A 14,921-nucleotide genomic window follows, 5' to 3' on the forward strand; every position below is an offset into this window, starting at 1 on the left:
AAACAATTCCAGAAGATAATACATATTTTAGCTATACCATAACACCACCCATGGGTATTCTGCTAAAATACAGATACATCTGCATGTACTGTATGTTGCAGCCTGTGATGCACAAAAACAGTTGTAAAAATTGACAAAAGCTTCAAGTTGGCCAAACAGAATTGACACTTGATGATCCACCCCTTCAGTGTCCAATGTAAGTAAGTATATATACATGTACGTGTACCCCACTGATGCCATTGGCAGGAGAGTTTAATCTGGTGGCTGCCTGAACACTGTCAACCACTCTGCAAATTCATTATGCATGGGCAACACTGGCCAATCCACGGGGGGCCCATTGGGGACCATGCATGGCCATTCTCACTCCAGCAAGCAGAACAACTGTTGCTGTTTCTGAGGTGGTAATTCAAGGCTACAGCTGTGCAGCTACTGCACTTACATGTACAATGTACATGTACATGCTCTTATTTCTTATGCATGGAGCAGGTATAGTCACTTTTACGGCTGCCTTTAGGCCTTATACCTGGAGCTTGTACTTGTGAGATGTCCCATCTTTCTTTCCTTTATCTTAATCCCCACGTTTCTGCCACATACGTTACTACTCACATGTATGTAACTAAACCTGTGAAGAACGCTTGGGCACAGAAATTTGTTCAAGGCTTCCGTTTCTTTTTCCTTCAACTGCTCCAAGTAACCAACTACCAGAAGGTGAAGGTCACGTCTGGGTCAAAAGTACTCCTGATGATGTCTCTGGTACTGTTGAGACTGATGTTTTGGGTATTTTGTACTTTGCTTGCCATGCATGGATGCTTAGTTTAGCACACTGGTTATCCAACTTCATGCCACTACCAGCTAAAGTTTGATACAACATCAAGCATAAGGGACAACACTCTGTCAGTCTTGACATCTGTAGATCAACCACATACATGTACATGTAATGGATGAAGTGTATCAATTAATGAATGTTTATTAGTGCAGGATGTAATTTCATGAGGTAACAAACTGAATTCATCTCATTGATTGGATCAATCTGTAACTGAGTAAATGACCTTATTCTTCCCATTGCACAAATGTAAAACCTCCACAATGTCTTCCATGCAGCACCTGATGAGCAAATCCTGTTTATGTACAAGTCACCAGTTTCCGATGCTCTTCCTCAGTCTAGCATAAAATGGCTACAAGGAGTTGTCTCATTCTAGATTATTTAATGCTTCAGCAGACAAATCACGCTTACACAGATTACAGTAATGCTTTGACAACATAATAATGTTTCCTTGTTTTATAAGCATCAGTACCAACCGTGACTCCAGAAATTTCTTCATCTGTACTGTTTCTCATCAGAGACAGTAACAGTTTTGGTTTGGTTTGGTTCATTTCCATCCATCCATTTATCTTGTGATCTAAAATAACATTGTTTAATGCACATGATGAACAGTGGAGGCTGGCCAAAAGCTACTGCTTGTACTAGGCCAGGCCCCCATTATATACAGTTGAATACTTAAAGATTATTTCAAAGAGGAGACAAGTATGACAAAAAATACTCAGAACTAAAATTAGTCAAAAGTGTGCTCCATTTTGCATGAAGAGCAAATGATTTCAGAATGTTATGGACTACATAATTCAGTGAGATGCTGTGTGCTTGATGGCCCATGAATCAGCTGACGGGGATTTCTTTCGTAATACTTTCTTGAATTGCTGCTCCTGTGAAAACAACGCAAGTCACCACAGCTGCAGTGCAGAGCAATCAGTGCAAAGCAATCAGTGCAAAGCAGGAGGAGAGATAAGCCTCCCCCCATCATTTGATCTTAATTTGTCTCGGGTTGATACATCTCATCTACATCCTGTCCATGACATTTTGGCGTAGCATGGGCAAGAATGTTCACTCTTACTGTTGATTTCACACTGCCTTGAACACATAGGTCACTGAGGAACACAACTGTGTGTCTTCTGATGAAGTCAGTCTATGTTAATGACTGAGTGATTAGTGTCCAAGGCAAATGCATCGTGCATAACTGTCCAATCAATCAGGAGCACTTCTTTTGTTCCCCAGGCTCCTTTCCAAATGGCATTTCATGAAGATGGGAGTAATTTATCTTTATTTCTGGCAAGGATTACTTGTCCAAATGCTTAAAACTTGCTGAAATGTTGAAAACTGAAGGAAGAGAGATTATGGACAAGCCGTGTTTATAGAATATACTTGTAGGGGATTACACCTTGTTCAGGCCGTGACAGGATTTTATTTTGATGAGGACAAGTGCTCTTCTTTTCCATCGGAAAATTCGCGTGGATAATTTTCATTGTTGTTTTTTTACAGAATTGTGCATTGGGACAATCAGCTTGGGGACTTTTCCATTTTTCTCCAAATGAAATGTTGTGGACCTTTTCAGGGTACCAAAAACAAGACAGAATGTCCCTCTTGTTTTATAGTGTACACTGACTTGTCAGCCACTAACTTCGTCCCTTTGGGGATGTTGCACCATCAGGTTACCTCTCCAAAACTTCAGTCCTTGTCAATATGAATATATTTGAATGAACCTTTTTCTAATTCTCTGTGCCATAACTTGCATTTAGGCTCTTCTTCACTTTCCTAACTGCTGTAGTTCAGACCATCACGCTTCATTCTTCAGCCTAATCTTTGTGTCACATTCAGCCAGTGTGATGAGGGCCTTTTAAAACCCCTTCTCACTCGGAAGTGGTAAGAGATGCCGTAAAAATTGAGATCCCTCGGCCCGCTTTTCAGCTATTATTCTCGGGCCCACGCTCGAGCGAACACGGTGAAAGAAGGCACACCCTGGCTCTTGTATATATGGTGATTGGCCTTTGTGTGTTGCCAAGAAATGAAAAGACCGAATTTGCATCATAATCACCAGCTTCACAATAGTCCCCACTTTGAAAAGAGGCAATGGGAATGTGGAAGCGTGAGTAGAGCCGCATGCCACCGAACAATCAGCCTTTTCACTGTGTAAATCAAAGCGTGCACAGCACGCAGGGGTACAAATCGAGAATTTGCAGTTTGGCAGGTGTCCTTCGTGGCCAAGCGAGGCTGGAATTCTCAGAAAAAAGTCCCGGCATCAAGAGGTTAAAGCAGTACAGACAAGCAGCCAAAGTAATGTCATGTCATAGTTGATCCATCCAACCCTGTCGGTCTCGTCTGCTACACCCATGTCTGATTTGAACTTCAGGACTTGTCTTTATCACTAGACTTGTGTACAACTTTTGGCATCCTCGTGCTGTCAGTTCAGCAGCATACCTAAGTTGTTGATCTGTCTTAAAATCTTGTGTGAAGTGCTGATGGCATTATAAACCTTTTTTTTTTTCACTCGGGTTTATATCGATTGGAAATCACCCGAGCTGAGTCTGGGACTTTCACTTTTCTGAATGTAAACACAGATTTGTGCTAAGTTACATTGACTACTGATATCAGAAAACACTGTCTCGTTCATTCGGAGGCCAACACCACTGTGCTGTGGTCTGCCCATTTCTGCAGAGATACTCTCTTCATATTGGCATTGCTGACCCACAATATAGCCTTCCTTTTCTGTCTTATCCTTATTTCAGAGACTCAAGAAGTCGGTTGGCAATTTCTCCCTCTCTGCTATAGAAGTGTTGTTTTCTGACGTATATGTGGTTCCTGGGGGGAATATCTGCCAGACACAGCACATCCCCTTCCAATATACCCCGCTTCTCATAATGTGTCATGGGAAAAGATTGGACAGTATCTTTATTTTTACGTGTAGTCGAGAGAATTCGCTCTTGTGATGCTCTTGCCCTGATCTTTTTATATGTTTTGAAGGGGAAAGTCAACTCAAAAATTGACAATAAACAAAGACGAAAAAATGAACATTCTGTAACTTATGAGAACCTATGATCCAACTAGAAATTAGGATATTCTAGGTTTTCGCTTTAAATTTAGACAAATTTAATTGAGGCTAAAATTACTTCTTACATGAAAAAAGCATACCTTCCCTGCATATTAAATGTTGTATAAAATGTAGACTGAATACTTGAAAAGTGCCTGAACTATTTTCAACCTTATGTTTGCATAAATGCATGAACTACCTTTAAATTTAGTAGTAACACCGTACTTTTGGAAATTTGTAAATAATTGAATGTCTTGCATTTTCAACTTGTTGCTTTTCACCTTCAAATATTGTTTGAAATGATGATTGAATGAATATCGAAATCCCTGAAATGATCTACGAAATAACACAAGCGATTACAGTGTTGCTATCTATGGTAGGTCTTGAAGACCACTTTGCATCTCAGCTTCAGATGGTTTTTTGTGAAATCGACTTGCTTGACCTTAATTACCTCATATCCTGATTTCTTCTTTTTTGTGATTAGGCATGACTTGAGTACCAGCTATACAGACCCTTCTGTCAAAGCCATTATGGAGGTACGTGCTGAACAGTAACCGACATGCATGAGGCATTTGTGCATCACTGGTGCTCTTTTATGAAATGAAGAGACAATTTCTCATAGAAGCATGGTGACACTATCAAGTTAACATCAGTTTATAAACAAGAAAATTAGCCAGGGCTAAAGGAAATTGGATGCCATCAACTTATATCGATGAACACGTGCTGTGGTGACAAAGGAAAAAGGACACTTGAATCCCACTGCTGCCGTCGTCCCTGCACAAAATCCATTATTGGTCTGTGCACATTCAGATAAAAATCACTTGTACATACATGTACACATCTGCAAGTAGTATATGCACACTCAAGCTGCATTCATGTAGCTTCAATGGGGTAAACTCTGATATGAGTTGCCATACATTTATGTGTGCTGTACATATGTCAAAAAGCAAGACGGGGGGAAGGTTTAACCCAAGTCATGCATGTTATACTTGAATGCACCTATTGTATCCAGTGCTCTGTCAACCACGAGTATTGCTCCATGTTTTTACATAGCAATGACATCCAGTTTTGAATTCACTGCATGTGCGCAAGGGATTATGCACACTTCTCACAGGACAGTGCTGAGCAAGTACAACAATTTCTGTTGGAATGCCTGGTTTGTGTGTGTGTGCTGGACACACCGTAGGGCCCATAGTTCAAGAACTCTCCAGCCTGTCTCTTCTTTTTCTTGTTGTCTGAGTGGCTAGGCAATGTCTCCAATACTTTTCCCAGCTCTGTGCTGTGCAAACATTTTTTCAGTCATGCAGCAAATTTGGGCAGCTACTGAGGCCATTCTGTTGAATATCTTGTAAATTAAACTGATAGGCAAATATCTTGACCAAGATAATATTTAGCACCTGTTTTTTAGGAAGTGTGTAATTAGCATATTCGACTGTCGTAAAAAGTCTTGCTTAAAAATTAAGTCACTTCTGTATTTTAACCATACACTTTTTAACGAAGTCAACTTCGAATTCGCTCCTGATTTTGATTTGCTGGGCCCTCCCACATGGACTGCATCAAGAAAAGAGGGATATTGATCTTGGTTCCTTTCATGAGAGCTGGTGAATGGAGACCTTAATTAATTGCGTACATGTACATCTGCGGTGTGGATTAGGTGGCCAATGTTTGATGGTGACGTGAATATACCTGGAGCTTCCCTGTGTCGGGCCGTGTCTGAAAGTTGTGGCTGCGACTGAAATATACAGCATACATATGGAAGCAAAAGGCCTACAGCATCAGCCACTTCCCATACAACATGTGCTTTATTGCCAGCCGCAGCCGATCGATTTTGAAAAGTCCAACCATGAGGGCGTTCACCACTCATCAGGTGTCCGTCATCAGAATGAGCACATTGTCAAAGAGTTATCCCCGCATTACTGCTCAGCAAGTCCTCGCAGTTGGACTTCCAGAGGCTCCAATCTGTGTGGAACCCCTAATCGCAAATGACGAAGACACATTTTGACAGTGTCGTTTAAATTACAATGTATCTCCTTTGATTCGCAGGCCTGTATTGCAGAAAATGATGCAGATAAGCACATTTCCAATCTGAAGGTAGTATATTCTTTAAATTTGCTGAGTATTTTGGGGTCTTGGTCTTCCCAAAGGCTTGAAGATCTGAAAAGAAAGAACATTTGGCCACAAAGTGAGAATGGTTTCAAATTGATGTTGTTAGTGGCGTACAGTGAGGTTTGTTTTGGCATTAGGCCTCAATATGCATGTCTCACGTTTGCTGTCTAAAAGTATGAATGCGTACAAGTTTGTGTATATTGTACAACTCTTTATAAAAGATGGCCGCCCTGATACCTGGCCCATCCCAGGCCTTTGTCCCACCTGACTTTGCCCTGTTATGTCGTTAGGTTGAATGTTGCCCGTGGCCTGTTGAACATTCTATTTCAGGAAAGGGTTTTTTTAATAAAAAGGTATGTAAAAATGCAGGGATTTTCACCCTCCCCCTGCGTGCCATGCAAATGGTGCCCTATAGATCCCCTCTTTTCCCTTTTATGCTGTGCCCAAACTTATCTCTGTAGTTACTGTGCAACTCCTGTACTTCTCAGATCCGTGGGCATGGGCTGGCAAGGGTACAGGAGGTTCCTCAGCTTTACTGTTGATCAGTATAATGTCCAATCAGACAGTCAGAAACTTGATTTACACAGCATCCAAACCTGTAAAAAAAATATGAAAGTGTGTTTGATGTGCTGCTGACTAGAGAAAAAGGAATTAGGGTCATTTCAAATAATGGAGTGCCTCTAAAACACTTATATTGAAGCATTTACTATACCAGAGGTATCATATGCTCAATGTTGAATGTCTGGGTTTCTTTTCTGATGCCATAATTGACACGGTACTTGTGTACTTCTTGTGACCTCCCATTCCCCATTACACCTCCCTAGTAAGAAAGCAGGTAAGAGAAAGAAAGCAGAAGTTCAAGCCTTTAATTCCCTGATGAAGTTGATCAGATAGGTTTGATGGGATAATGGCACCCCTTCAGAAAATGTGCTTTATGAGTGCTATCAAGGAATAAGCATGGAACAAAGGTGCACATGTTGAAATTTGGGCATGCCCAAGTCATATTGGCACGTATCAGACAAGGCACCCCCGGTCCCCCACATACCACGCCTCCTTGCACTATATAAATACAGTGTGACAAACAGGTCAAGATCCCTCTCCACTGGTCTGTCCTGTTCTTAGATAAGAATTTAAACCCAGGCCAGAACATGGTCCACACCATGTGACTGTATGTAAGCCGATCAGGACACAAAGCCAGTCGAAAGTTACCGTTCTCATTTCAAATGCAGGTGAGGTTGTGTACAGAACTGGTGGCGAATGTGATCTACACACTTTCTGGGTCTTGGACTTCCTTGACCATTTTTTTCCTTTTCCCAGGGTATCCCTGTTCTGGCAAGAATCGGTGCCCTTGATCGGACAGTACACCCATACTTCGTAAGGTGAGAAATTGAAAAAGCCCTGTATCAATCATCCAAACACACAGACCAGTATGTTTAATACAAAAATGCCATATCAAAAAAGAAAAAGAAAGTAGGGAAAAAGTTAACTTTTCTATAGACAAATGGCATTGTAATAGTAATAAGAACATGTCTTCATGTTATCAGTAGTATTATTTTGAAGTTCTTAATCATCCTTAAAGCATGACTGCTATGTAAAGTGCTGTGTATTTGATTTTGACTGTTGTGAGTTTGGTGAGCTGTAAAGGAATTGTAGCATGAGGGCGCCATTGTTGCTGTATACAACAAAATTTATGTATACTTGGACCCAGATTTGCCCCATGAAAATCATGTGAACAAAAGAACTATAATTTATATAGAATTGCTTTAAAACGCTGCTTGGCATAAAACTGTTTTTCAGGCGAATGGTTCGTCTTTTGAAAGAGGCAGGTGTTAATGTGACCTATAGTGAGCTCCCAGGGAAGGAACATTGGTGGTGGGACACCTGGTAAGTACAGGCAAAAAAGGGGATAAATATCTCCATTTACAGCAAGTTATGTGAAAAAATTACAATGCCTCTGGCAGTATTTGGTGAGAGATCAGAAAAAACATGCCAACAAATATCCTGTGACATATCAGTGGTAGATGTCTTCAGTTGTGAAAACTGCATTATTGTGCTACCTCCGGCAGTATTTTGGGTAAGCAACCAGGCAGAACCAGCAAAACATGCCCACAAATATCCTGTGATATATAATGGTAGATGTTTTCAGTTGCAACGAATACTGTGAAAACTGCATTATTGTGTTCCCTCCGGCAGTATTTTGGGTAAGCAACCAGCAAACATGCCCACAAATATCCTGTGATATATCAAGGGTAGATGTTTTCAGTTGCAACGAATACTGTGAAAACTGCATTATTTTGTTACCTCCGGTGGTATTTTGGGTAAGCATTTAGCAAAACATGCCCACAAATTTAATTTGATGAGATAAATTAATTTCTCAATATTATGCAGACTCCATAAAGACTAATGAAAGCCATGTTTGATTCAATATTTCGTTCTTTATTCAGAACATCTTCAGGAATGAGATAAGCCATGCAGTTGTAACCTTATAACATGAGTCAGAGGGGGAGTAATTGGCCAATCAGAGAGTCTAAACAGTAAACAAAGAATTGAATGGCTCACAGACAGCATCATCTTATAAACCAGTGGTAACAAGGTGTTAGGAGGCCAGCAGTAAGGTACATGTAACAAAGGAGAAGTGAGGTGTTGAATCATCCCATAAACAGAGTTAGCCAAACAAAGCAAGCTCTTTGGAGGCCCTTAATCCAGTGTTTAGAGATGGCTTGTAGTGACTGATGGCTAAAGCTTCCTTAAATAACAATTCCAGCCAGTGTGTAGAATAATCAATGACGCTAGTGTTGCTAAGTATCAATGACTGGTAGGTGGAAAATTGAAAATTGTCTTGTTTGCCCGTATCCAGAAGAATAGGAAGATTAAGTAGCCCCAGGATGTGGTGAAAGCCTTCACATGATGATATATGGTCAAAAATTACACTGTTGGGCCCAGTTGAGTGTTCCTTGATTCTGTTGGTTAGACATCTGTCAGTTTTACCAATGTAATCGTTGTTGCAACCTGGACATTTAAAGTGATATACAACAGAACTACGGTACTCTTTGGGAGTCAGGTCCTTAGTTGGCAGCATATTCATCACTTTCTTAGATTTCCAAATAATTATGATTTTGACATTCTTAGTGAGGTGTCGATTAATCTTGTTGATGTATCTATGGACTATGTTTTGGCCTACCTTTCCAGTGAAAGGTAGCCATAGCCAGATTTTGGCTATGTCCGCATCCTCATTTATTTGGGGTGAATCGGCTTTAGACAGGTTTTGGTGTAGTAAACGGTTTCTTAAAGATGCGGTTGACTGTATACAGCGGAAACCCATTCCAGGACATGTATCGTTTAAGTGTGTTCAGTTCATGTTGAAGACGAGGTCCAGGAGTACAGATCTTATGGGCTCTAGAAAATAAACTACGTATCCAGGAGATTTTTTGCTTCCAGGGGGTGAAGCTATCAAAGTGAACATACTGCCCAGTGTGTGTTTTCTTACGATAAATGCCCATTTCACAGGAGTTAAATTCAAGATCAAGAAAATGAACAGTGCTAGTTCCTTCAAATGAATTAATTTGCTATTCGTTAATTTTATTGTATGAATAAGGTCTAGAGTATCTTTGTGGGTTACAAAAGATTCAGACGTGGGGCTGATATTCTAAGGTACTAAACATTCTTTTCACTGAGGAAGTATTTTTTTTTCTAATTATTTGAGTTGTGTAAATTCAAACACAATGTTTACTGGACAACTAAGTTGAAGCCCTTTACTACCATTCTCTTTTCCTCCAAGGTTTGTTCAAGGTAATCAGTCACAAAGATTACATGTACCTTTATTGCTTGAAGAATTTGCTGAAAATAACTACCGAAATAAATGAAAGTTAGGCAAAGTAAGCTCATGATTTGTTTTTCTCTATTAGGTATTGCATAGCTGTAGATTACATGTAGTGCATACATGTATGTGCCTGTTTTATAGGAAACTGCAAAACAAGGTAAACTTTTGATGCAGCATTTATATTTAATCATACACAAATGTTGGGCACCACAGGAATGACCTGTTTGTTCCTTTACGTAGAGTTAGGCAAAAGCATCAGAGCCGTTAGGATAAAAAGTTAGGCAATTCACAGAGTGGCTTGACAGTGCTTGTTCACAGTTAACAGAATCTTCCAAATGTTGAGACTGTAGGATGCCATCTTGCAGAGGTTTTGGTTTGCGTGTCGTTGACCATGTGGAATGTCAGTGGCCGCATCGTTTCTGTTAAAAATCAAGTCCTACTTGGCAGTTTTGGGTTAGTTTCTTTTTTTTTACTGTTTTGTGGTCTAGTACATACAGCAAGTAGTTTTTAGACTGCATGTGGGTCATTTCATGTAAAATCTCCTTAATTCAAGAAATGTTTTCAGATAACTCACGTTTGGATGAAAATATGTTGTTGTTTTTTCCCTGATCTTTTTAGGGATGAACGATCATTTCTTTTTTTCGTTTTGTGTTTTGCATTATATTGAGTAATGTCAAACATGCTTTCTCATTCAAAATGCAGCTGCGTTTCATTTTTCTCCATGGTCATTTGCATCTGTAAACTTCTTGAATTTTCAGCCATTGCTAATATGAATATTACCATACAAAGCAGATTTCATTTTCACCAGGCTATTATTTTCAAGTGAGTACATAGGGAATTGTCACAAAACTGAGCCAGTTTCATGATTTCAGCATCAGTGTGGTCATGTGATATCACAGTGTGTTTCGTACAGCTTTTCAAATCGAGATATGTTATAGATGAGAACAAGGGCCAATTTCATAAAGCTGCTTAAGTACAAAATTTGCTTAAGCGTGAAAAGCCCTGCTTAAAAAAAAACAAAGGTTACCAGCTCAAACTCTAGATGATTTTCATGCTAACCAAAAGACAGCTAAATACACTCCCAAAGCAATATACATCACATGTAGTTTTGGCTGGTTACCCGATACATCAAGCAAAGTTTTCTGGCACTTAAGCAAATTTTGTGCTTAAGCAGCTCTATGAAATTGGCCCCTATCTCCATCACAGCTTTACTTTTTATTCTGTTGGCTCCTTTTTTTTCTTTAATTTGCATTTCAAATACGAGCCCCTGAATGTTGTATGAAGATACTTTCTGAAAAGTAGTAATCTGCCCACGTTTTCAACTCAAGACGGAGTAAAATGGATGGAAATTGCTCCAGGCGTGGGTTTGCAACATGGTTATTTTATTACCATTTTTAGCTGTGTTGGTGCAAACAGAAACACCTGTGCGCACATATTTTGGCTTCAAAACAATGATCGACTAAGAATACAAAACAGGCCTCAATCCCCCAAACCGATGGAGAATTGAAGACTGCTAGCTTTAAACGAGGACATGATTATGATTTAGAAAATGCAGAAATAAGAAAATAGCCCTTTTCTAGACCAACAGGGTTCCCGTATCTTTTTTTGGGCTTAAGATTTTTGTACTGATTTGTCCCAAAGAGGATTATTAACAGCAGAAATTGGCTCGATAAAAATTATCCGTACATAGGGAAGACTGACGTCTTGTTTTCTATTCACCACCACTTGTAATTTTGTATTTTACATTTTTCTCCTTCACAAACTAGCAGCTTCATGTACGTATGATATGTTCATGTGTGAACAAATGTTCACAGTGATTTTTGCAGCAGAGCTTTAGTACATGTACATAGCTACGCCGTGTGTAATGTAAAGTACAACTTTTATGTTGTGCATAGTATATCATGACTAATGCTCCAGTTGGCTTCATCAGTTGCAAGCAGTCCATTTTATGATCCTGAACTCATGTTTCACTAAAGCTCTGTTGAATTTCAACTCAGACAAGGTTTGGTACTGACCGACCCCATTTTTAGTTTCCCCTACAGCAGTTGAAAATCAAGATGACTTCTTAAAGTGCCCAACCTTTGTTGAAATAAAACACAAGATCTGTATTGCTTCAGTGGCAACCGTAAAAATGTAGAGTAATCGGAAAAACATAATATTTCTTACATCTCTAAACACACAATATAGAGATGGATTCTTTTTCTTTTATGTGCAGGAAAACTACATGTATTACTCATTATGAAATGTCATTATGAAATGTCATTTTTCTTGCATTTCTTCCTGTTTTATTTCTTGTTGAAATGCAAATCTCATACACGTGTACATCATAGAATCTCTCTGGATGAATACAGTTCGTGAAATCTGTATTGGCATATCTGAATGACTAATAAAAACATTTATGCTAACCATGTTAGGCAACGAAGGATGAGTCTGCTTTTTTTATTTTGTGGGTCAAAAATATCATTATAACTGTGCCGTACGTTTTCCTCCGTCCCTCAACTCTCAGATGAGAGTATAAATAAAACCGTAATTACGCTGAGTTTCCAGCGCGCATTGTGGGACTAATTGAATGATGTTTGGTCACCAACAACACTCTTTGTTTGCTGACCTGTATGCCTTAGTAATGTCCCATTCAATGCCTCCAGCCTTTGCTTTCAATTAAATGGTGAAAAGGAAAAGAAGCAGAAAGGGGGGGTGTCCATTTAGGCCATTGCATTTGCCCAAGCCATTAGTATGATGCAGACTGCGGCTTCTTTGCTTTGGTTGGCCTGTGTGTGTTTTCATTGTCCCAACCGGTTTGTATTAGGACAACCTTTAGAAAGTGTCCCATCTTTCATTCTCTGCACGAGGAAGTCAGATGTCATCTTGGCGGCACATTTGTGTAGGCTTCCCCTTTTTTAATTACTTAGGTTGGCTCATGAAACCCCTTGTGACTGCATAGATGGTGGTCGTCATGCACATACAATAGTAGATTTTGAATGTACATTTTCCATCCAAAAGTATTAGCTGTAACTTCAACTTTGGCAAAAATGCATAATAAGTGTGAAAATACCCAAAACAAACAGATGTGCGAAACTTAACAATAAATCACACAAACAACACAAAAAGGAAAGAAGAAAAAACCACTCAGAGTGTTTCCAAATGATTATACATGTGCATGTTGTACAAGCATTTTAGTTGTGTTTGAATGTTATTTCTTTTTTTTTTTACAAATTCCCTATTTGTTTGCCGCGAATTACGTGTTGGTGTGAATTGCGTGTCGGTGCATGCAATAATTGATGCATTTTGGTACTACTTAAGCCCCAGTCCGCAGTGGACTCGGATAATTGAACTTATATTACCATGGTTACTGATTTGTGTTTCGTAATGGCTGTGTACTGTAGTTGCCATGGCTGGTCGGTGCAACCTGCGACGTGAATAACTCCATTGCTTAAGTACTTGAAATACATTATATAACAGAAACGTTGGTAAATATAGATAACGTTTCAACTTTTTTTAGTGTTAGAATTTATATTTAAATTTTGTTTCTTTATACTGATGAGATTTTACTGATCAGACCTCCACCCTCTATACCAGGCCAGTTAACTGTCTCATATTCATTCTTGAAATTCTTAAAATAATCAGATATTTAGTGAGAGTACAAAAAGTGTTTTGTTTGTAACAGGAAAAAGCAGGCATTGTCTGCTCATGTTCATCACTAATCCTTTGTATTAAGCTCAATTTTGAAGGTCTAGATAACAATGGCAGCATAGTAGTATCTTGATATTGAATTTTCATTTAAATATCCCACAATGACAACAAAGCAACCAACCTGTATCTACAACGTGTTGACTCTACATCTGAAAAGGGCCCAGTTTACCCTTGAAATATTGTGAAAAGAATGGGCAATTTTGAAAAATTGTTGAAGCGTTGCCGTGCTGGTTTCAGAGAGAGCGCAACCCGCGCTACATCCATGTGTGATTATTCATCATAGAATTCTGCAAATTGGATGATAAATGCGGGCAGGTTTTTATTGCTTCTTGCAGTGCCCATTTATTTAACCTGCTGTGGCCAGTGTAATTACACTGTATTTACATATAATATATGTATGGTGTTTGGAACGTATTTGTTGTGGGTGTAATGGGATTTAAAGCTGTTACATTTTACCCCGCAGATTGACGCAGGGTGATACACTAGCCAATGTGATGTGGAATGCTCCATTTGGCTATTCTAATCTTGCAAAAGGCTCAGATTCAGAGGGATCAGGTCATGGCCTATAGGCTTGTGTTTTATGATGTCTGAATGTAAATTGGATATATGACAGCCGACCTTGGAAGTTTGTTTGGTCTGATTTATACTTGTTTGCTAATTTCTGCAGAAATAACTTCCCCAAAAGCTCACTGACTGTACTGTGACTCTCCATACAACTGCGTTGGATCTTTGAACCTATTTATGCTCCTCATAAACGAGGAATGACTTGGCCTCGAAGCAATCAGGAAATTGAAGATGGAACCTTGCAACTAGATCCAACAAGGGGTCACAATGCTAGGGTTTGAAACTCGGCAATAATTTATGCTGAATAGTTTTGTATACATCCAAGTCCTTGAAAACTGCTTGCACTAATTTATTTACACTAAAAGGCTGCGGCGGGAATTCCCACAATTTCATTTTTTTTCATAGTAATTTTCCAGCATCCACATATTCCTACATGGGTAAGATCGAAAACTTTGATTGATCTTTGATGCCTAATGCCACCGTTCTCTTATCCCTCTGAGAATGTGTCTCTCACCCCATGTAACAGTGCCATTTTTAAGTGGTCAGGTTAAAAAAAACATGCCACAGTTTGAAGGAACTTTAACCTTAAAAAAAAGGTAATTCAGTGACACTGAGGCACATTGTATGGAAAGGAGGATTTGCCTTATTTGGACTGTTCTGTTATTTGGTAGATAATTTTGACTTATGCATAAGATAATACATTGGTGATCTTGGTTAATATGATTATTCCATTTTTGAGCCACAGACAAGTGGCTAGCAACATCTGGACACTTGCCATAGGCATTAGTGAAAAGCATTTGACATCAGACAAGAAAAAAGTAGAAAATGGAATGGTTTTTCTTTTTAAATTTTGTAGCCGTAAAGACACTAGCATATGTGTC

At 39.2% G+C, this 14,921-nt stretch overlaps 1 protein-coding gene across 1 annotated transcript in view; it reads left to right on the forward strand.

The window, feature by feature from the left end:
• Positions 1-14,921, forward strand: part of LOC110981419 (uncharacterized) — a 75,571-nt gene that overhangs the window by 37,763 nt on the left and 22,887 nt on the right. Inside the window, exons 19-22 of the mRNA XM_022238982.2 lie at positions 4,345-4,396; positions 5,904-5,951; positions 7,284-7,345; positions 7,764-7,850. Coding sequence (XP_022094674.2) covers positions 4,345-4,396; positions 5,904-5,951; positions 7,284-7,345; positions 7,764-7,850 — 249 coding nt within the window. The remainder of the gene's footprint in view (positions 1-4,344; positions 4,397-5,903; positions 5,952-7,283; positions 7,346-7,763; positions 7,851-14,921) is intronic.

The sequence above is a fragment of the Acanthaster planci genome, linkage group LG01 (assembly GCF_054643075.1).
Source record: "Acanthaster planci isolate LZ-2023a linkage group LG01, COTS_SCS, whole genome shotgun sequence".
Lineage (NCBI taxonomy): Eukaryota > Metazoa > Echinodermata > Asteroidea > Valvatida > Acanthasteridae > Acanthaster > Acanthaster planci.